The sequence below is a fragment of the Aquarana catesbeiana genome, linkage group LG08, assembly GCF_042186555.1.
Source record: "Aquarana catesbeiana isolate 2022-GZ linkage group LG08, ASM4218655v1, whole genome shotgun sequence".
In the NCBI taxonomy this organism is placed as follows: domain Eukaryota; kingdom Metazoa; phylum Chordata; class Amphibia; order Anura; family Ranidae; genus Aquarana; species Aquarana catesbeiana.
The window spans coordinates 273,273,790-273,298,126 of record NC_133331.1 but is presented as its reverse complement, the minus strand read 5'-3'; the positions used below and the strand labels follow the sequence as shown (position 1 = coordinate 273,298,126).

The 24,337-nt window shown below is 43.6% G+C and overlaps 1 protein-coding gene across 1 annotated transcript in view; it reads right to left on the bottom strand.

Moving 5' to 3' along the window:
* ANTXRL (ANTXR like) overlaps nt 1–24,337 on the bottom strand; it is a 229,246-nt gene that overhangs the window by 127,503 nt on the left and 77,406 nt on the right. The window contains exons 5-7 of the mRNA XM_073597284.1: nt 14,080–14,113; nt 12,214–12,293; nt 1,672–1,740 (exon numbers count right to left, since the gene is read on the bottom strand). Of these exons, the coding sequence (XP_073453385.1) occupies nt 1,672–1,740; nt 12,214–12,293; nt 14,080–14,113 (183 nt within the window). The remainder of the gene's footprint in view (nt 1–1,671; nt 1,741–12,213; nt 12,294–14,079; nt 14,114–24,337) is intronic.

Below are 24,337 nucleotides of genomic sequence, written 5' to 3'. Positions count from 1 at the left end.
GAAAGATAGCATCAATAACACATGCTTCAATAACGCTTGAAAAATGTTGTTAAAACACCTGCAGCGTTGCGTTAATTTTACCGCTAGCGCCCCTAAAACGCGGTAATAACGCTAAGGCGTTTTAGGGCGTTTTTGAAGCGCCTTGGTGTGAAAGGGGTCTAACTCTTTGTCATTTCCTGTCTACATGCACTTGCTTTTGTGTGGCCTGCAAAACCTTGTTCTGGACTGGCCTCCAGTACCAGGAAAAAAAACCGCTAGACTTTTATATCGCATTTAAAGTACTAAAACTGAGAACTTATCATTATAACTCCTAAAGCAAGTTACTTATCCTCAACAATAAGCACCAATACTCTGTACCTCGAAACTTGAAATCTAAACCTGCAGGATGCACTGTGCATCATAACCCACTGTTAATTTTTCATAAAAAAATCTGAGGAGTTTTAACGGTTTTCTACTCTAACCAAAGTGTGAAAATGTTTTGTTTTTTTGATATACAGTAAAACCTTGGATAGCGAGCACGATCCGTTCCAGAAACATGCTTTTAATCCAAAGCACTTATATCAAAGCAAATTTCCCCATAAGAAATAATGGAAACTCAAATGATTCGTTCCACAACCATTTTTTCATAAATCCTTCAGTTTATAACCCATATAAAAAAGATTATAGCAATGTGATAGGTTGTGTAACCATAAAATGTCCATCCACAAATGGAAGCCTCCACAAGGGGACTAGAAGCAAAATCCAGCAGAAGCTACAGAGTATAAAAGAGAAGAGAGGCACCTCTAAGTGTAGCAATATGTTGATAAATGTTGTACCTTCATTAAATGTAACCGTATTGCTACACTTAGAGGCGCCTCTCTTCTCTTTTATACCCAGTTGTGACATGACGCTACTTGTATATCAAGACATTGCTTGTATATCAAGTCAAAATGTATTAAAAAATTTTGCTTGTCTTGCAAAACGCTCTCAAACCAAGTTACTCTCAAACCAAGGTTTTACTGTACTCAGTATTGATCTTAAACTGGCTATATATTAGTAGATTTTCATATGAAAATTTGTTTGAAAATTTGCAGTACATTCAATGACTTTAATGTTGTTTGAAAAGTCTTCGAAATTTTGCTTGCTTTTAATATACAATTTTAAAAGGAATGGACTTTCCTGGATGAAAACCACATACACACAAATTAATTTGTTCGATAAAATTTTTGCATCCTGTTCCTTCAAATTTTCTCCTCACTGCAATCAAAAACAAACGTTGCTTTGACCCCATTAACAATGATCAAATCAATCGTTCTTAAAACAAGAAATTTCAAACTAAATTCTATTAGTGTAAGGCCAGCTTAAGACTCAGCCTAATCAACCAAAGCCAACAATAGAGGAACCACTAATGTTTAATTTCAAATGATTGGTCCTGTATTTACTCCTCAGTGCACCTTTGCTATCATGCCAAGGAAAGCTTTCAACTACAAGATGCAGATGCAGAATAATTGTTTGGGGATCAGTTCAAACAGTCAATTTCTCTATGAAGCTTTGTGACTTGTAAGTTCTAAAACGTAATAAAAATATACCCTTAAAAAAAATGAAGAATCAAAATGAATTCATTTCATAGCTGGAACTATTTATCTAATTAGAACAAAAATATAAATGTTTCATGCCACTTTAAGTACCTACTTGAGTTTCATTAAAGTCTTTCACTCCGACACAATAAACAATAGCACCCAAGCCACGTGCTCTTTCAGCCTAAAAAGAAAAAATATATATATATCTATGATTATTAAAACATAATGAAGTGTACTGTGAACCATAATACTAATTATATAACACACCCTAAAGCTGCAGAAAATGAAAGTCCTGACTTCACAGGAATTTATTTTTATTTTATACATATCAGTCTGAAGAGAATCTTTTTTTCAGCAAGTAGAGATGGGTGAATCCACCTGGATTCAATTTTAGGGGGATCACTAAATCCTGTCTGAAATGAACTAAACCCGAACCTAACTGCATATCCCACTGAAGTCTATAAAGGGAAAATCCTGCTATGGTGACTCCCTAAAGTTTTATCTCTATTGTGGGGTCACCAGTATGGTATTTGTAAATTAAAACCAGAGTTGCTTGAGAGGGGATATGATTTTAATTTACAAATACCATACTGGTAACCACACAATAGGCATTAAAACGTTTCCATGGAAGGGAGATTAATAAGACATGTGGCCTCTCATTAAGATTAAAAGAAAAGAGGTTTAACCTAATGCCCCGTACACACGGTCGGACTTTGTTCGGACATTCCGACAACAAAATCCTAGGATTTTTTCCGACGGATGTTGGCTCAAACTTGTCCTACATACACACGGTCACACAAAGTTGTCGGAAAATCCGATCGTTCTAAACGCGGTGACGTAAAACACGTACGTCGGGACTATAAACGGGGCAGTGGCCAATGGCCTTCATCTCTTTATTTATTCTGAGCATGCGTGGCACTTTGTGCGTCGGATTTGTGCACACACGATCGGAATTTCGGACAACAGATTTTGTTGTCGGAAAATTTTATCTCCTGCTCTCCAACTTTGTGTGTCGGAAAATCTGATGGAAAATGTGTGATGGAGCCTACACAAGGTCGGAATATCCGACAAGGTCCTATCACACATTTTCCGTCGGAAAATCCGACCGTGTGTACGGGGCATTAGACTGTATAGAGGGTTATTTACTGTAAGAGTGGCAAGGATGTGGTATTCACTTGCACAGGCGGTATCAGCGGGGAGCATCGATAGTTTCAAAAAACTATTAGATAAGCACCTGAATGACCACAACATACAGGTATGTACAATGTAATACTGACATATAATCACACACATAAGTTGTACTTGATGGACTTTTTTTGTCTTTTTTCAATCTCACCTACTATGTAATTATGTAACTATGACACATTTTGAGGCTAAAAGGCAAACTATTGCAAAAAAAGGGCATAGAGGTCTGGGCACTGGCAATGGGAGACAAAGCTACATTTTTTAAATACCAACAATTGGAAACATTGGGTTCCAGAAGGTGGGGGTGTTGCAGATGAGGTGGTTGACAGACAACTTATGTTGGCGCTGCATTTCTGCCAGGTGAACACTGGCCAGGTATGACTTTCTAAAGTGGCACAAACCCTTCTGGCTTGATGAAGAACCTCCTGGAAGCCATGCTACTTCATGGTGAACCACTGCACCAGCACATTTAGGATAATGTGCCAGGCACGGAGCATGTGTGATTTTTTTTTCCCAGGTGAATTGAGGGCAGCAAGTTAGTGGCATCATCACACACAACCTTGCCTGACTGAAAAGAGATGGGGTCAGCCTCAGTCTCAGCCTGGGCAGCTGCCAACAGCTCTGGCTCAGTGTGGCTCCTGTTCCCCAGGCATACAATCTGTAAACATAGCATGGTAGCATGTAGCCTTGGACAAAATATATGCACGTGGATGCTTGGGTGAGAAAGCTGGTTCTAAGGAGTTTGAGGGTGAGACCAGTGAGAAGGAAGGGGTACATGTGCCCCATTTTGCCACAGGTTTTTCCACATTTTGCTGGTTGGAAGCTGAAAAGTGGAAATTTGAGTAAAGAGTGAGAAACAGTTCTGCTTTTGACCTCTGGTGATTGCTGTGATTGCATTTTTAGTTTCTTTGGGGTCTTTACTTGTAGCTTTTTAAACACCTTTTCCTGTCGCATCATGGCAGCATACACCTATGGGTTGTGGCTCCGCCCCCGCAACCTGATAGGACCGCGTAGCTATTAAAGTCTGAGAGAGCCCCTGCCCCAGCATTCTCCTTTTTTTCCTCACCTGTCAAGGACCGAAAACATGCATCCCTTACCTAAAACATTCGCCCCAGCCAGGTTCTAGCCTCTCCTGGGTGGAAGTCCTATCCTGTACAGCCTCTAAATGAGCTCAATGGAAGGAACCCCACTCTGATGGTCTCAGGGGTATGTTACAATACATTACAAACCTTAAACAGGTTTATGGATCGCAGCGGTCTCCAGCTCCTTTCTGTGCACCTGTGGGTAACTTCCCCTCCTGTCTGTCTCCATAGCTTGTCAGGACATCCCACTTTCCAGCTTCCAAAATGGCGTCGGAGGCCTCAGAGCGCATCTGAGCATGCTCGAGCGTGACGTCATCACCCCAGGACGGCGGCAAGTTTAAAAATGCTGTAATGTCAGCATTTTCTTGTCTCTTCTCTCCTGAGCCTGTAAGGGGGAATTTTGACCGGATTTCTGTTACTACTCCACACAGCTGTTCTACCCTGTCTCTCTCTTGCTATCTCCACGCCCAGGTAAGATCTATGATGGCTTTTTTCTTTGCTTGTTTACTATCTGCTATCCCATGCATGCTAAGCCACCTATATAATTATAGGTTGATTCATCACCTTTCATGGAGACCGTTGCCCAGGTAGACCATCGCCAGCCTACTAGGTAAGAGGGGATGATGGGTAAGTATGAAGAGAAGGAAAAAGAGAGCCCTCACTAATGCTGTTTAAATTGAACAGCCCCACCAGGTCTTCCAGATCGTCACATTCAAGACGAGGGGAGCCTTCAAGAAGGAGCCGCTCAAGCCACAGGCAGAGTCGCTCAGAGCGCGGCAGAAGTCGCTCAAGTTGCAGAAGCCGCTCAAGTCGCAGGAGGAGCAGATCAAGTCGCAGGAGAAGCCGATCAAGATCAAGGCATAGTCGCTCCCACCACAAAAAATCCCCTGCGCGCAGGAAATCTTCTGTCACCCAGCCTTCCCGTCCACCCGGGAACTCCTGCTGGATTTGCGGTGCTACAGCACTTCCAGACAAACTGGCCTGTCGCACATGCTTCATTGAGGCAACTAAGGACAGAGAAACAGAGGCAAGAGAACCAATTGATCCACCACAAGTCGCAGAGCCAGAAGCCAGCAGACCTATACAAAGTACCTCATCCACTGCCCCATCATCATCAAAGACGTCAGACCCTCTCTCTGACACTGATGATCTAGAGGCATCCACCGGCTTCGACTTCTCATTGATCGACCCATTCGTGAAGTCAGTAAAAGAGGCAATCGACTGGGTGGAAGAAAAAGAAACTCCTCAAAAAGTGAGGAAATACTTTCCAAATCTTAAAAAAGACCCCGAGAACTTCCCGTTCATTGAGGAACTTGAGGATCTAATTAAGGATGAGTGGCAAAAGCCAGAGAAAAAAACTGGCCTCAGCAACAGATTATCAAAACTCTATCCACTTAAAGAGCCTAACGTCAACCCACTAATATCTCCTCCAGTGGTCGACTCCTCCCTAATGCGCCTCGCCAGGCACGTAACACTTCCAATAGAGGATGCAGTCACATTCAAAGACGTCCTGGATAGAAAGATCGATCTGGATCTTAAGAGAACCTACCTCTCGGCAGGTGGCGCTTGCAGGCCAGCAATAGCATTGGCTGCCGTCGGTAAGGCTATCTCAAGCTGGTCCACGATGGCCGAGAAGCTGGTATCAGAAGGAATAGAGCAGGAGAAAGTTATCTCAGCACTCCAAGAACTTAGTCTTGCAGGCGACTTTGTCGCAGAAGCCTCTGTGGATATAATTAAAACCACTTCAAGAGCAATGTTAAGCTCAGTAATGGCCAGAAGGGCGCTCTGGTTAAAACCCTGGTCGGCAGATCCCTCCTCAAAATCCAATTGGTGCAAAATACCCTTTGATGGCGTAAACCTTTTTGGAGAAAAACTGGACATGGCTATTTCTAAAGTCACGGGGGGAAAATCGGGACTCATCCCTTCAGATAGGAGGCCCAGGCAGCAGAGACCACCGGTTTCTAGAAGAAATCTGCCAGATAAATACAGAGGCAAGATCCTACAGGCCCGGAAAAGAGTATAGGAGGAACTGGAAGAATCCCCAGTCATCATTCCTCAAGCTCCAAAAGTCTAAGACCCCTGCGTCAGGGGAACAAAAGTCTTTTTGAAGGTGCGTCCGCCCAACCAGCTTTAGTGGGGGCCAGACTCATGAGTTTCAAGCAGGTCTGGGCGGATACAATAAAGGACCCATGGACGATAGACACTGTCCAGTTCGGCCACAAATGGAAATTCAAGACACGGGCTCCAAGAGACCAATTCTCTGTAACCAGATTACCTGCATCTCGGGAAAAAAGGATGCTACTGACAAAGTACGTCCAAGACCTGTTACAAAAGGAAGCCATAGTGGAAGTTCCAATATCCCAAAGGTCAACGGGATTCTACTCCCCGTTGTTTCTGGTGAAGAAGAAATCGGGGGATCTACGCCCTGTCTTAGATCTAAAGAATCTCAATCGCTCAATCTTAGTCGAGACATTCAAAATGGAGAGCCTCCAGTCAATTCTTCGGGCCATGAATATCGGGGATTGGATGCTTTCCGTCGATTTACAAGACGCCTATCTGCACGTCCCCATTCATATCTCATTCCAAAAATTTCTCCGCTTTGCGGTAGGTCTACATCATTTTCAATTCCGAAGCCTCCCGTTCGGGATCTCCACCGCTCCAAGGACATTCACAAAAATCTTACTGCCAGTAATAGCCTTACTAAGAGAACAAGGATTGAGGGTCCATCATTACCTGGACGACATCCTTTTGCTAGCAGACAATCAGGATTCCCTTCTACTGCATCGATCCATTCTGATTACCACCCTACAAAACTTCGGCTGGATCATAAACTGGGGGAAAAGCAATCTGCAGCCCACTCAGAGAATGATATTCCTGGGGGCGGAACTAGACACCCGTCTCAATACGGTGGAACTTCCGCAGGGAAAAATTCCCAGCCTCATTCAGAAGGCAAGAAAGTTATTAGCCTCTACCACACTACCAGCCCGGGAGTACCTCAGCATACTGGGGTCATTCTCAGCAACCATCCCAATGGTACAATGGGCCCAATGGAACACCAGACCTCTGCAAGCATCATTGTTAAAACAATGGAACGGGGTATCATTGTCTCAGCCGATCGCAGTCCAGAAAGAAATAAAACAATCACTCTGGTGGTGGACCAGATTGAACAATCTGAAGAGATGCAGGCATATAGTCCCTCTTCCTCAGGAAATAATCACTTCAGACGCCAGCCTGAAGGGCTGGGGGGCACACTACCGCCATCACGCAGTCCAGGGCCTTTGGACATTCAGAACACAGAACGTGGTTTCAAATATATTGGAGATGAAAGCAGCTTTCCAAGCTCTGTTAGCCTTCAGCCCCCTCCTCAGGGGGAAAGAGGTCCTGCTAAAATTGGACAACAGAGTGGCAGTTGCCTATATCAACAGGCAGGGGGGCACCAGGAGTCGCTCCATGATGCGGGAAGTCCGTCCAGTCTTCGAGTGGGCACAGCTGAACCTGTCGGGATTAACGGCAGCATATGTCCCAGGAGTCCAAAATCAACTAGCCGACTCTCTAAGTCGGACCTTTGTATCAAACAACGAGTGGGCCTTAAGTCACCAAGCCTTTACCCTCATAACCCAGACCTGGGGGATACCGGATATAGACCTGGCGGCAACACCGGTCAACACGAAATGTCAGAGATATCTAGCCAGAATTCCTTTCCCATCGGCAGAAGGCACGGATTGCCTACAACACGACTGGAACTTCCGTTTGGGGTACATATTTCCGCCAACACCACTCATTCCGAGATTCTTACTCAGACTCAAGAGGTCGAAAGCCACAGTGCTAGCAGTCCTCCCATTTTGGCCGAGACGACCATGGTTTACGACGCTCCTCCAATTGAGCACAGCAGAACCACTGACACTCCCAATGACAGCGGATATACTGTCGCAGGGGCAACTCCTTCACCCATTTCCGGAGAGGCTGCATCTAACAGCATGGAGATTGAAAGGACTAGGTTCTTAGTCCAAGGTTGCTCCCAGAAAGTGATAGACACTCTCCTCCAGGCCAGAAAATCCACGACCAATAAAACCTATAAAAGGGTCTGGGAGAGTTTTCTCTTAGTCGCACAACAGCAATCCTGGAACCCGGCATCTCCATCAGTTCCTCAGATCCTCGAGTTTCTCCAGTTAGGTCTAGATAAAGGTCTTAGGTCTAGTACCCTGAAGGTACATGTATCAGCCCTATCCGCTATGACAGGAGTGAAATGGGCTCAAGAACCTCTCATCATCCAATTTCAGAAGGCTTGCCTAAAGCTGAGACCACCTAGGAAACCTTCCTTCCCGACATGGGATCTTTCAGTAGTGTTGGAAGCCTTATCCCATGAGCCATTTTTTCCGTTAGAGAATGTTTCCCTGTGGGACCTAACTCTCAAAGTCACTTTCCTAATAGCAATTACATCAGCTAAAAGGGTATCGGAAATTCAGGCCTTACAGGCTAAGGAACCATACTTGATGTTCTATCCAGACAAAGTAGTCTTAAAACCATCGGATCGCTTCATCCCGAAAGTGTCATCATCTTTCCACTTTAACCAAGAACTATGTCTCCCCACCCTATCCACAGAACAGGGTGATCCACATCCGCTTGACATAAAGTCGAATATCCAGGCCTACCTCCTGGCAACCAGCAATTTAAGGAAGACAGAGGACCTACTGGTCATTCCTCATGGGTTTAGAAGAGGACAAGCAGCAACCTCTCGCACCATCGCAGCATGGTTGGTGAAGATCATTAAGAGAGCTTACGCATCTAACAATGCACGAGTACCTGAGGGCTTAAGGGCACACTCCACAAGGGCAATGGCGACCTCCTGGGCGGCCTACTGCAGGGTATCAGCCGAAACCATCTGCAAAGCAGCCACTTGGTCTTCGAAAACCACTTTTATCTCTCATTATAAAGTGGACTCCGCTAGATTGTCCACGGTAGAATTTGGGAGAGCAATTATTCAGGCTAACTCCTCAATACCTTCTAAATAAAAAACTTATCTTTTGCTCATACCCACCCAGTTTGCGAGTTATTCCCCATAGGTGTATGCTGCCATGATGCGACAGGAAAACGGAAAATTGTATACTCACCTTTCCGTAATTTTCCTTTCCTGTCGCATCTCATGGCAGCATACAAATGCCCACCCATCTGAGGTGAGGTATATATACACGGAGAATGCTGGGGCAGGGGCTCTCTCAGACTTTAATAGCTACGCGGTCCTATCAGGTTGCGGGGGCGGAGCCACAACCCATAGGTGTATGCTGCCATGAGATGCGACAGGAAAGGAAAATTACGGAAAGGTGAGTATACAATTTTCCGTTTTCTGTCACTTTTTAAATAGCCTTTTTTTTCTTTCCTTCCTTCCTTCAGTCTGCTAATTGAGGGGAGTGGTTCATTGGTAACAGGTGTTACAAGAAGTTTATACAGTAACTTTCTATAGTACTCACTATGGCCTGGTTCACACCTATGCCTTTTTTAGTGCATTTTCAGTTTTGCAGAAACACACTACAGTCCATTTAACATGGTTTCCTATGGGTCACTTTCACATCCCCACATTTATGGAAAAGGCCAGGGACTTTTTTCTGGTTTTTGGTTCCATAGACTTCAATGGATCAAAAACGTGTATTGAAAAACGCAAAATGCACCTGGAATATGCAAACTGCAACCTGCATAGGTGTGAACTAGGCCTTAGAGCTTGCTCATCCTTGAGAATACCCACCTTTTTGCTTGCTGGAACTTAGACAGAGTGTAAATTTGACTAAGTGGTGAGTTAAAAACAGGAGATTATAACAGGAGTCTTCAATCCTGTAATTAGCATCTGAAATTTCCTGTTAGTAATATTAATATTGTAACTGGGATAATGTGTGCTAGCAAGTTTGAAGGTTTTGTGCAGTGCACAGTGTACTGCATGTATACAACAATGGAGCAACAGCTCCAGGATGAATATTGCTGCAACAGATGTGAGTGGGTTGCCCTTCTGGAAGCTCACATTAGAGATCTGGAGAAGCAAGTTGCAACACTGAGCAGAACTGACAACCTTGAAACCCTGGTTAGTAGGGTTGATGTGGAGGGTGGAGGGGTAAGTCGGGATTATCAGGTAGGAAGATGGGTTACTGTTGTCAGAGGGAGTGGTAGGGGCTCACAGGAAAGGAAGGCCAGTCCTGGGTTTGAGCACCCAAACACATTTGTCAAATTGGGTGAAGAAGTGGGGGTGGCAAGCTCAGAGGTGGCAGCCCTAGATGTCACTGCTGCCCCTAACAGGCGGGAGAGCAGCCCATTTTGTAGGGGTGGTGAGAGTAGTGCAGGTAGGCCTAGACAGTTGATGGTAATAGGGATTTCTATAATCAGAAGAACTTATGGAATTATTTGCCGCCAGGATCGACTCAACTGAATGGTTTACTGTCTCCCTGAGGCCAGGGTTTGGCATGTGGGAGACTCAGTTGATAAATTACTGGGAGGGGCTGGGCATGACCCAGCTGTCTTTGTCCATGTCGGAACCTTTGACAGAATGTATGGAAATTGGAGGCTCCTTAAGAACCAATTTAAAGAACTAGGCTGCAAATTGAAGGGAAGGACCTCCAAGGTGATATTCTCTGAATATTGCCTGTGCCATACGCAACACAGGAAAGACAGGAGGAGATTAAAAAGCTGAACGCATGGCTAAAGACCTGCTGTAAGAAGGAGGGTTTTGGGTTTCTAGAGCACTGGGCTAACTTTTCATTGGGGTACTACCTATATGCTAAGGATGGTTTGCATCTAAATGGAAGGGTCTGCTGTTCCGGGGGGAGAGGTTTATGGGAAGGCTGGAGGAGTATTTAAACTAGGATTGAGGGGGAGGGTGAAGTCGATTATAATGGGGCAGGGAGGTCAGATAGGGGTCAGTCCCTATTGGTGGATGGAATGGGTGAGTTGGAGGTTCTGGTGCATGAGGAGAATCATGATTTAAATGGCACGGTTGAATCTTGACTTCATTCTTCACATGACTGGGCTATTAATATTCCTGGCTATGCTCTCTTTTGAAAACACAGGGTGAAACAGAGGGGTGGTGGTGTCTGTCTCTATGTGAGAAGTGATCGCAAAGTGAGTTTGAAAGAGGACCTAGTTGATGGAGAGTGTGATGAGGATGAAGCATTATGGTTGGAACTGCACATGGGTGTGCGTACCACAAAAGTAATCATTTGAGTTTGTAAAAGACCCCCCAGTGTTAATAAGTGGAGACAGCTCCTTGCACAGATGGAAAGGGCTGAGACCGTGATAATAATGGAGGATCTTAACTACCCAGAAATTTACTGGAGTAATGGCACTGCAGGAACAGTTAAAGGACAAAAATGTATAAACCTATTATAAGACAATATTATGGCACAGTTCATAGAGCCCCGGCTAAAAGTGATGCTCTGCTGGACCTGTTAATTTCAAACAATGCAGAGCTTATTACTAGTCTTCATATAAAAGAACATCTGGGTAGCAGTGACCATAACATGATTTCATTTAATGTTAGCTGTAAGCAACACGCTTATACTGTAAATATATAAAAAAATAAAGGGGTCGTAAGGGGTGTGTGGCATGTAATCTTTTTGGGGGGGGGGAGGGTGGAGTGGGTACCTGGTTTTGACAGGTACTTCCTGTCCCACTTCCTTCTTCCACCGTCTCGCCACCTAGGCGACTCCTCCACTCCCCCTTGGCAGCCCCTACCTCTCTGCAATATTCTGGGACACGTCACAGGTCCCAGAAGATTGCCTGGCCACTAGGAGAGCGTAGCGCGACTTGCACATGCGCAGTGCTCGTCCGGCTGCGAAGCCGCAAGCTGTCACAGCTAGGTGCCCACAGTAGTAATGACGGCGCTGCAGAGAGGAGCAAGGCTTCGGGCGGCCTCATCGCTGGACCGCGGGACAGGTGAGTGTCTGTTTTAACGTACAAAACAGTGGAACTCCGCTTTAAGAGACTCCTGAAAACTTGCATGGGGCTCGTTTAAAGTCATTTGCAATCTGAGAACTTTACGATAAAAGTATTGTTTTTACAGGCAAACCTTCTACAATGTTCTAAATTAATCTGAAACTGCAAGGGGTAATTAAAACTTTTAGGAGAAGTATAGAATGTAGGTAGGTCTTTGTCACTGTATTCGGTGTTCTTTGTAATCAGTTAGATCCTGGTATTGCATTGCCACATGCCAATCAGCGTTCATGTATTTACAATTACTGGTTAATCCTAAGAACTTTATGAATTACTCCTGAGGCTATCTGCAACTTTTTAATAACACGTTCGTTAATTTCACCTACAGCTGGTAGCAATTAAGAACAACAGCTGGCCACATGATTGCTCGGAGCTCTCATAATAAAATTCAAAAAAATGAAGAAGCTTTCACTCACCTCTTTTTCTGCATAGTAGAACTGGCTTTGCTGAAGTTCTCCATCAGTTAGGGCTATTATGACACTGGCTGCCCGAGCACCTGAGATACAAAACATTTGGCTAAAGGTAAAACTGAACTGTCTTCAATAAAGTTATCTGTCATTAAAGATCACCTCAAACCAAAATTGATACCATCATTTTGAGTTGGCAACAGTGGGTAAAATCCCCAATGGCTTTTTCCTTTGTATATCCCAGTAACAAGATTTAAATGCACTCCTCTGCTAATCATCTCTCTGATAACAATCACTTCACATTTAAAACCAGACTCCCTAGCATAGTTAGTAATTGGAAAGCTGTGAACCATTTTCATACAATTCAGCTGAGTACAATCAGAAAGGTAGAGATGATCAGCAGCAAAGTTTTTTTTTAACATACTGGAGTGGGTCACGTTGAGAGGTCTGTCCTAACACCTAAAGAGAGCACTTAACACTCAATATGCCCCAGCACTTAATCGTTACACCTAACCCTTAACACTAAAATTGTATGTTAACTGTTTATGGTATAAAAGTGTATCAGCATTCATCACAGCTCCTTTAAACATTATTAATAATTTCATGCCTTTTAAATGTAACCAGCAGGGCCCTCTGATTCTTCCTGTATTGAATTGTATTGTAACTGTACTGTCTGCCCTCACGTTGTAAAACGCTGGGCAAACTGTTGGCGCTATGTAAATCCTGTATAATAATAATATAATAATAAATACATTTGCTGGCTCTTTATAGTGGTGGTCTTGTGACTACTTTACATTCTCTTCCTCACCAAAGTGCGAAAGGTAAGGGCAGAGACTCCTGATGATCATCTACTTCTGCCGACAAAACCAGTGAAGCCACTCCTTGCCTACCAGGCCATTCAAGACTGGAAGGGGGAGTGCCAACCTTTGACATCACAGGTTGACTATGGGGCCACAGATGTGCTGTGCATCAACACAGTGTTCTCTAGGTCCCAGAGCAAGGATGTAGAATACAAAAGTGGCTGGGAACATCCAAGGGTCCATGTTGGACAGAAACCTAGCTAGGAACAATGCAGGGAACATCCTACTGCTAGAATCTCCAAGAGATAATAGACACCAGTAGGTTTCTTAGACCACCAAACTGTTGGCACTATATAAATCCTGTATAATAATAATATAATAATAAATACATTTGCTGGCCCTTTCTATTGGTGGCCTTGTGACTGCTTTACCCTCTCCTTCTCTCCAATGTGCGAAAGGTAAGGGCAGAGATTCCTGATGATCGGCTACTTCTGCCGACAAAACTAGTGAAGCCACTCCTTGCCTATCAGGCCATTCACGACTAGAATGGGGAGTGCCAACCTTTGACATCACAGGCTGACTATGGGGCCACAGATGTGCTGTGCATCAACACAATGTTCTTTAGGTCCCAGAGCAAGGATGGAGAATGCAAAAGTGGCTGGGAACATCCAAGGCTCCATGTTGGACAGAAACCTAGCTAGGAACAATGCAGGGAACAGCCTACTGCTAGAATCTCCAAGAGATAATAGACACCAGTAGGTTTCTTAGACCACCAGTTAGACCAACAGTTCCACCTACAGTGTTCTGTAGGTCCCAGAGCAAGGATGGAGAATGCAAAAGTGGCTGGGAACATCCAAGGCTCCATGTTGCACAGAAACCTAGCTAGGAACAATGCAGGGAACATGCTACTGCTAGAATCTCTAAGAGATAATAGACACCAGTAGGTTTCTTAGACCACCAGTTTCCACCTATAACGCAAATAATATTTTATGGAGGACTAAGCCTTTAATACAAGTGTGTTTTACAATGTATTCTTAGTAACTAAACAAATACTATTGAAGTAGTATAAACTTACCATCACTGTTCTCATGATGGATCTGTTCATTGGCCTGTAACAAACAAAGAAAATAAATGCCTCAGCAGTAATAAGATTTATTATAATAAAAAATCATAGAAAGTGAAAATGTCATTAGTAACCAGGAATGGGAAATATTTTGGGAAATAGTTTCTAAACTTGGTGGAGTAAGCAGCGAGGAGGTTAAAGTAGTGTTGATAATTTAGTGGGGAGGGTTTTTTAACATCTGTTTTAGATATACAGGCAATAAAATACAAGCCGCCACACTCCAGTGGCGTCACAAGGATCACAGGTTATTAGACTTGACAACCACAAAGAGAGTCCCTGTCAAGGACTGAGTGAGCTCTGTTGGGTGAAACACTTTAGAGGGAAGGTTCCATGTGTGGGGGCAGTCTTTGTGGTTGTCAATTCCAGTGGCGTTGCTAGGGGGGGCAGGGGTGTGAACCGCACTCGGGTGACACCCTCAGAGGGGTGACACCATCCTCAGTGCGGCAGAGGGTCCTGGAGGCAGGGCTCTTCAGCCGCAGTGTGCCGGCACCACGCTATCCCTGGACTTTTGTTCGCTCTTTTAAATTTATTAACCAATGAGATGCATTGGCTAATGCCCTTATTTAATATTTAATATGCTCTTAAAGCGGAGCGCCGCCGAAAAATTTTTTTTTAAAAGTCAGCAGCTACAAATACTGCAGCTGCTGACTTTTAAAACATGGACACTTACCTGTCCAGGGCGCCCGCGATGTCGGCACCCGAGGCCGAAGTGTCTCTCCGTCCTCGGGTGCTGCCACCTCCATCTTCGGTAAGGGAATCAGAAAGGGAAGCCGTGCGGCTTCACTTCCTGGTTCCCTACTGCGCATGCGCGAGTCGCGCCGCGCAATACGAATGCTCCCTGCTGCCTCTAGGACCCGTGTGTTTCCCAGCAGGCAGCGGGGAGGGAGCAGGAAGTGGCGTAAATAACCGCAGATTCTGCGGCTATCTACGCCGGAAGTGGGTACAGATACCTGTAATATACAGGTATCTGTACCCCCCTCCCCCCTGAAAGGTGCCAACTGTGTCACCGGAGGGGGGGAGGAACCTGATGAGTGGAAGTTCCACTTTTGGGTGGAACTCCACTTTAAAGCAAATCCATCTCTCCTCCGTGTTCTTTGTTCCTAATATTTTATCCCAATTTATGCCTTCTAGCAAGGCTCGTAGTTTAGGGAAGTTGGCACTTTTGAAATTCAGTGTCTTTGTATTCCCCTTATGTTTCCTATTTGTGTGATTTATACTGAAGCCAATTGACATTTGATCGCTGTTACCTAAATTGCCCCGTATTTCCACATCCGTGATCAGGTCTGTATTGTTGGTAATCAGTAGATCCAGTAACGCTTTATTTTTAGTTGGTGCGTCTACCATCTGAGCCATAAAATTGTCCTGCACGACATTTAGGAACTGGCGAGCCTTAGATGAATGCGCGGTTCCCTCCGCCCAGTCAATGTTTGGATAATTAAAATCCCCCATTATGATAACACTTCCCATCCTTGCTGCTAATCCAAATTGTGATAGGAGATCTGTCTCCCCTTCCTCCCTCAGGTTAGGGGGCCTATAGCATACTCCCAGTAATATTTTCCCCTTAGCTTCATCACTGTAGAGCTCTACCCATAAGGATTCTACCTGCTCCCTAGCTCCCTTTGGGATATCATCTCTCACATTCACTTGCATATTATTCTTGATATATAGGTATACCCCTCCCCCCTTTTTACCCTCTCTATCCTTGCGATAAAGGGTATACCCTTGAATGTTTGCTAGCCAATCATGAGCGCTGTTGTACCAGGTCTCTGAAATTCCCACAAAATCCAAATCCACCAAGAAAACAAGTGGTAACACACTATAATGTGAAGGACTGAAATCCTGCAGCACCCACAGTGTCCCTCTGCTCAAGAAAGCACATGTACAGGCCCGTCTGAAGTTTGCTAATGAAAATCTGAATGATTCAGAGGAGAACTGGGTGAAAGTGTTGTGATCCGATGAGATTAAAATTGAGCTCTTTGGCATCAACTCAACTTGCCGTGTTTGGGGGAGGAATGCTGCCTATGACCCCAAGAACACCATCCCCGTTGTCAAACATGGAGGTGGAAACATTATGCTTTGGGGGTGTTTTTCTGCTAAGGGGACAGGACAACTTCACTGCATCAAAGGGATGATGGTCAGGGCCATGTACCGTTAAATCTTGGATGAGAACCTCCTTCCCTCAGCCAGGGCATCGAAAATGGGTCGTGGATGGGTAATCCAGCATGACAATGACCCAAAACACACAACCAAGGTAACAAAGGAGTGGCTCAAGGAGAAGCACATTAAGGTCCTGGAGTGGCCTAGCCAGTCTCCAGACCTTAATCTTATAGAAAATATATGGAGGGAGCTAAAGGTTTGAGTTACCAAACGTCAGCCTCAAAACCTTAAAGAGCAACTGCAGTCTGCTCACATCATTTTGAAGCTTCCCTCCAGCCAGTTTGTATATTATTTTATATATACTGTGATTCTGTACATGCCAAATATGCTGCAGAAATCCCCCTCTACTAAGTCTGGCTGCATCCATTTTAACTGTGGGCAGCAGAAGCTGCTGCCTGTTCACTTCCTGGATTTACACAGACACACAGAGGCACACCTCCAGCTCTGCAGCCACTCAGCTCTGATTGGCCCTCTTAAGACTCATCCCCTCTCCCTTCCTGGCAAACTCTCACAAGAGTGAGAGAGAGCTGTGCATGATGTTATAAGCCTAGGCTAATGACCAGACAAGACACAAGAAGTGGGCTGTATAAGGTATTTACTGGCAGAAATGTTTTTTATTTTATTACTATCCAAAGTGAAAACAACATGGGCAGAAGATTTAATAGATAGAAAGTTGAAAAAATGACTGAAGGTCCGCTTTAATAACTTAACGTGAGACAAAATGTCTCCTGACATGTGTCGTAACCCAGTACCAACTACAAGAAATGTCTGACTTCTGTGTTTGCCACCAAGCAAGTACTAAGTCATGTACACAATAGGGATAAAATGTTTTTGCGGAAGGGAGTTTAACAAGACACCTGGCCAACTCATTAAAATTAGAAGAAAAGAGGTTTAACCTTAAACTACGTAAATGGGTTCTTTACTGTAAGAGCGGTAAAGATGTGGAATTCCCTTCCACAGGCAGTGGGCTCAGCGGTAGCTGTGCATCGATAGTTTCAAAAAACTATTAGATAAGCACCTGAACGACCACAACATACAGGGATATACAATGTAATACTGACATATAATCACACACATAGGTTGGACTTGATGGACTTGTGTATTTTTCAACCTCACCTACTATGTAACTATGTAACTATGTTTTGCAAAGGGGTCAAATACTTATTTCCCTCAATAAAATGCAAATCAATTTATAACTTTTTTTTTTAATGCATTTTTCTGTATTTTTTTGTTGTTCTGTCTCCCACTGTTAAAATAATCCTACCATTAAAATTATAGACTGATCATTTCTTTGTCAGTGTCAAACATACAAAATCAGCAGGGGATCAAATACTTTTTCCCTCACTGTACTTAATCAGAACATCCCAGAATTCTGCTGAAGTATAGGGAATTGCAGACTGTATGGAAGGTATATGCAGACACCTCTAGGTGCGTACACTATATACCCAGGATAAAGATTTTGCAAGTAGAGCTACTAACTGTATCTACAGTATAAGAAAAACTACTTTATAATGTTGATCTAGGGAGTTAGCAGACTGTCTTTGGATCTCTGTCCTACACCTTTTCTTTGCCCACAAAGTGGGTTGCTTCTCTTTCTTTGCCTATTTTTGATAGTTAATAGATAATTTGATATGCATTATTAATGATGGGATGATGTGTGATATAGGGTTGGGAATAGATTGGGTGGGAGGGTGGGAGAGGTAATATAAAATAACAATAGTTTTTTTTTGTATTATGCGATATTACATGCCAATTCATGATGCTGTATGTTTTTATTTTGCAATACAAAAATCAATAAAAAGGAAATAGTTAAAAAAAAAAGACTGTCTTTAGGGATCAGGAAGACATTTTTTCCCCCATGTATGGAAAACTTGACTTTGCTTTTTAAGGGTTGTTTTTGCCTTCCTCTTGATCTACAGAATATCTAAATTAGTCAGCATTCCAGTAAAAGCAGATTTGTTATAAATGTTTTTTTTTTTGTTTTTTTTTATCCACTGATACATATTTTATTATAGAAGAATTAATCCTAAAATGTTGGGAAAACGTGTGAATGTTTTGGGGGCTTATCATAATGGGATATGAAGATGGACGTAAGTGTCGTTTTTTCCTATATACAGTGAACTTCCTGTCATTATTCAAAATTAAAACATACCATAGCTAGTGCCCAAACCTCATTGGCGGTACATAGCTGATACTAACAGCATACTTTCATCTGCTTACAGGATGTCAGACAGTTAGATTAAAAGACCACTATTAAAAATTCTTTAGTTCTATTAACACTTTCAGATCTCTTATGAATTTCTTTCTTAGAACCCCCTTTTTTGACAATAACCTCATCCACATATTTCATTTAGCTGCTGTACTGACCTGTACGGTGGTTTATGCCTGTAAAGTAATCTGATTTATTTCAGGGTTCCTTTTCTTTCCAGTTTTGCCAGACAATATCACAGTATATGAGCCGCCCCCCCACTATTGCAGTCCATTACGGGGCCATCAGGCACATTGTGCATAGGATAGCCCATTCACTATTAATGGGCTGCCAGTGTACCACATTGAACCATAAAACACATATGACCCTTTTCTGTTAACACAGCGCACCACAATGCATGGTATATGTTTTCTGTAGGCTAACATAAGTATGCTTTGGGTGTAACTGCATATTGTACTTGGGAACCATTTACAAGATTATCACCCATGGTTTCCAATACCTTTTCTATGCTGATGACACCCAAATCTATCTCTTTAATCCTTAGCTCAAATCATCGATCTCCACATGCATCACTATTTTACTAATGCCGCGTACACACGATCGGACTTCTTGTCGGAAAAAGATATGATGCCTTTTCCGACAGGATTCCGCTCAAGCTTGCCTTGCATACACACGGTCACACAAAAGTTCGCTGAACTTTCGACCGTCAAGAACGAGGTGACGTACAACACTACGACAAGACGCGAAAATGAAGTTCAATGTGTCTGAGCATGCGTCGAATTGTTTCCGAGCATGCATAGGAATTTTGCACGTCGGAATTGCCACAGACAAACGCATTTTCTGATAGGAACTTTTTCCGACCCAAAAATTAAGAACATGCTCTCAATCTTTTGCTGGCTGGAATTCGGCCAGCAAAAGTCCGATGGAGCATACACACGGTCGCATTTTCCGACGAAAAGCTCTCATCGGTCTTTTGCTGGCCGAAATTCCGATCGTGTGTACGCGGCATAACATATCAGCCTGGATGTCACACCACTTCCTCAAACAAAATCTATCCAAAACCGAGCTCATATTATTTCCTCCCCACGTGTCCCTTCCCCTGACTTCTCTGTCAAGATCGATGTCATAACTATCAATCTGTCCCCTCATGCCAAGGTGCTAGGTGTTCTCCTGGACACTGAACTATCCATTTAGTCCCACATCCAATCACTTTCCAAAGCTTGCCGCCTCAACCTCCACAACATCTCCAAAATACTCTCCTTCCTAACCAATGACACCACAAAGCTAATTTACTCCCTGGTCATCTCTCGCCTCGGCTACTGCAATTCTGTCCTCATTGGCTTACATAGGCTATCCCCTCTTCTGTCCATCATGAATGCTGCTACCAAACTCGTCTACCTAACCAAACGTTCAGTGTCTGCTACTCGTCTCTGCTGATCCCTCCACTTCCTTCTGCTCACTCAATGAATTCAAAATATTAACAACCTGCAAAGCCATCCACAACTTGGCCTCCAGCTACATCACTAACCTAGTCTCAAAATACCAACCAAATCGTTCTCTTTGCTCCTCCCAAGACCTCCTGCTCTCTAGCTCCCTTGTCACTTCCTCCCATGCTTGCTTTCAGGACTTTTCCTGAACCTCTCCCATCCTATGGAACTCCCTACCTCAATCTGTCTGACTAGCTCCTATTATGTCTACTGTTAGACAATACCTGAAAACCGTTCTCTTCAGAGAAGCCTATTCTGCCCCCACCTAACAACTGTACTTTTGTTTTCTCAATCAGTTTATCCCCCACAATTATTACCTTTTGTATCACTTGACCCTCCCTTTTAGATTGTAAGCTCTAATGAGCAGGGCCATTGATTCCTCCTGCATTAAATTGTATTGTAATTGTATTATCTACCCTCATGTTGTAAAGTGTTTCACAAACTATTTGCGATATATACAGTATATCCCATATAATAATAATAGTAATCATAACAAAGTCTGAATGAGCCCTAAATGGTACTGAAGTATTGAATTTCTTCTGTTTTGGCCACTCTGTTTTTGATTTAAAGCTGAACCACAGGCAAACAGATAAATACATGGATGAAATAAATATATGTATTTTTTTTTACCGACTTTATATTTCTTTCAATCCAGTCCTGAGATTGTCCAGTTCTGCCTAATGTCAGGGACATACTTTAGTATTTATGGTCATACAGGGAACTCATTCGCTTTAATCCAATCACCATGGAATGTGCCAAGGCTGATGTTGATTGTCCCAGGACATAATGGGAGGTGTAAACGTTTGAAAAATCACAGATTATAATTACATTTGTCATTTATGTAATTCAAACAGGATGGTTTCACAAATTTTTATGCCTTCCAACATGTTCTTGAATAATTAACATCTTCCTTAATATATTCCAGCTGGATTAAGGTGACTGAGTTACCAGTGTGTTATAAATGCTGGAGTGTGTTCCTGACACTCTAAATAGAACTAAGAAAATTACTTGCATGAGTAGTGAATAGTCTTCAACATTGCCAGAAATTTCCAGCTGAATTTGACTTACTACTTAGCTATTGGTCCTCCAAATGGCAATTGTGCTTGCCCTGAGATAATAAAGTGCCTGTAGCAACCCATGGCCAGCTAGAGTGCCCATTTAAACTTGGCAGGCTGAATTTGTCAACTCACGGAAGCATGCTTCTTTTAGAATTCTACTGTAAACAGTATTAAACTCAAAATCAAAAAATGTAATATATTGCAGCTTACCAATTCCTAAATGTAATAAAAAAAAAAATCAAAAAAAAAAGGAGCAGCGCTGTGAGAATAAATAACTTAAGGGTTGACCTATAAGTGAACAAATATTAAAGTAAAATGCCTTAACAAGTGATGATATAAAATTATCAAATTAACATGTGAATTTGGAAATTGATCGCATGAGGATTAGTCCCAAAACCAGCAAACAAAAAAGACAGTCCAAATATGAGTCCCAACAGATGAATGAGATGATGAGGGGAGATAGGATACCAATCCCGGTTGGCAAATAAAAGTGCAATTGGATAAATGAGACCTTCACCGCACCAATGTGACAGACTGATAAAATTGCGTACTTACCAGAAGGCAAGCTAATATAAGCTTGCGACCTTAACCCGGTCGGGGCCTTTTGTGGATTGAAACAGCAATGCACCACTTCAGGTGCTCCCTCCAGCTAAAGGTTGTTCTCACAGGGGGTATTCAAAGGAAAGAAAGGGCAACATAGTGTAATCCTGCTTGATGGTTTAATAAAAGGTAGATTTAAAATCACACTTACATTTAGTAGGTCAAATAAGAGCAAAAATTAGCCGGCCAGCTAAAAGCGAACACCCGTCCGAGACGGAATCTGCAGCACGTCAGCACGCCCGACGTACGTTTCGTCACACTCTGACGTCGTCTGGGGCACGGACGACATTTAAAGGTTTAAATACATACAGTATCTCACAAAAGTGAGTACACCCCTCATGTTTTTGTAAATATTGTATTATATCTTTTCATGTGACAACACTGAAGAAATGACACTTTGCTACAATGTAAAGTAGTGAGTGTACAGCTTGATTAACAATGTAAATTTGCTGTCCCCACAAAATAACTCAACACACAGCCATTAATGTCTAAACGGCTGGCAACAACAGTGAAAATGTACAAATTGGGCCCAATTAACCATTTTCCCTCCCCAGGGTCATGTGACTCATCAGTGTTACAAGGTCTCAGGTGTTAATGGGGAGCAGGTGTGTTAAGTTTGGTGTTATCGCTCTCACTCTCTCATACTGGTCACTGGAAGTTTAACATGGCACCTCATGGCAAAGAACTCTTTGAGGAGCGGAAAAAAAGATTTTTTGCTCTACATAAAGATGGCCTAGGCTATAAGAAGATTGCCAAGACACTGAACCTGAGCTGCAGCATGGTGGCCAAGACCATACAGCAGTTTAACAGGACAGGCTCCACTCAGAACAGGCCTCGCCATGGTCAACCAAAGAAGTTAAGTGCACATGCTCAGCGTCATATCCAGAGGTTGTCTTTAGGAAATAGACGTATGAGTGCTGCCAGCATTGCAGCAGAGGTTGAAGGGGTGGGAGGTCAGCCTGTCAGTGATTAGACTATATGCCGCACACTGCATCAAATTGGTCTGTATAGCTGTCGTCCCAGAAGGAAGGCTTTTCTAAAGATGATGCACAAGAAAGCCCGCAAACAATTTGCTGAAGACAAGCAGACTAAGGACATGGATTACTGGAACCATGTCCTGTGTTTGATGAGACCAAGATAAACTTATTTGGTTCAGATGGTGTCAAGCGTGTGTGGCGGCAACCAGGTGAGGAGTACAAAGACAAGTGTGTCTTGCCTACAGTCAAGCATGGTGGTGGGAGTGTCATGGTCTGGGGCTGCATGAGTGCTGCTGGCACTGGGGAGCTACAGTTCATTGAGGAAACCATGAATGCCAACATGTACTGTGACATACTGAAGCAGAGCATGATCCCCTCCCTTCTGAGACTGGCCCGCATAATAACAACCCCAAATACACCTCCAAGATGACCACTGCCTTGCTAAAGTAGGTGAGGGTAAAGGTGATGGACTGGCCAAGCATGTCTCCAGACCTAAACCCTATTGAGCATCTGTGGGGCATCCTCAAACGGAAAGTCGAGGAGAACAAGGTTTCTAACATTCACCAGCTCCGTGATGTCATCATGGAGGAGTGGAAAAGGATTCCAGTGGCAACCTGTGAAGCTCTGGTGAACTCCATGCCCAAGAGGGTTAAGGCAGTACTGGAAAATAATGGTGGCCACACAAAATATTGACACTTTGGGCCCAATTCGGAAATTTTCACTTAGGGGTGTACTCACTTTTACTGCCAGCGGTTTAGACATTAATGGCTGTGTGTTTATTTTGAGGGGACAGCAAATTTACACTGTTATACAAGCTGTACACGCACTACTTTACATTGTAGCAAAGTGTCATTTCTTCAGTGTTGTCACATGAAAAGATATAACAAAATATTTACAAAAATGTGAGGGGTGTACTCACTTTTGTGAGATACTGTATGTAGCAAGAGCCCCGACCCCTAGAGGCCTAATGGTGACCTCCAGAGTCAGAGAGAGCTGTCATCTTTCCTTGTAGAGTGGGTTACCAGGCATGGTGGGTGTAATGCAAGAAGAAATGATGGGCGCCATGCGAACAAGAGATTTATTGTCTCTTAACAGAACTGTGATGGAGAGGGTTAGGGCCAGGACAACCTTGAGCAGATGCAATGTTAATTGGCAGACTCCGAGACTTCTATAGGTAGACAGCTGTACAGTGGAAGGCCTCCAGCCAGATAACACTTCTGTATAGGTAGGACTGCTGTCTCCTATGGCAACAACACATATAACAACACATATAACACAGAACAGTCATTTTCTTATCTCACAATATCCCACTGTAGATATTCACTCACTGAACTCTCAGTCTCTCACTAGATTTACAGCTCCCAGTCATCACTAGATCCCCTGAACTCTTCCACAGCTATCCCGCTGTATACTCCTCAAACGTCACCCCCGCTATCCTGCTGGGTCCCTGGCTTGGCACTTGCTGCTGATTTCCCACTTCTTCACCGTCCCCCGTTGGTGAGAATACTGCTCTGGTGCCTGCTCAAGCTTACTAACTGTAGTCTCCGGTAGTAAGATGGGTGGACCCTTAGTGGCGACAGCTTCCCTTCTAACTCTGACCACAACTGGTTCCCTGTCTGGCTGAACCTTCTCAACTCGGTTGGACTCCAATCCTGCAGTCCCAACCCTACGCTGCTTTTCCTGCTCCTGGATAGGCCCCAGGCAGCCTAGCAGCCAGATGTC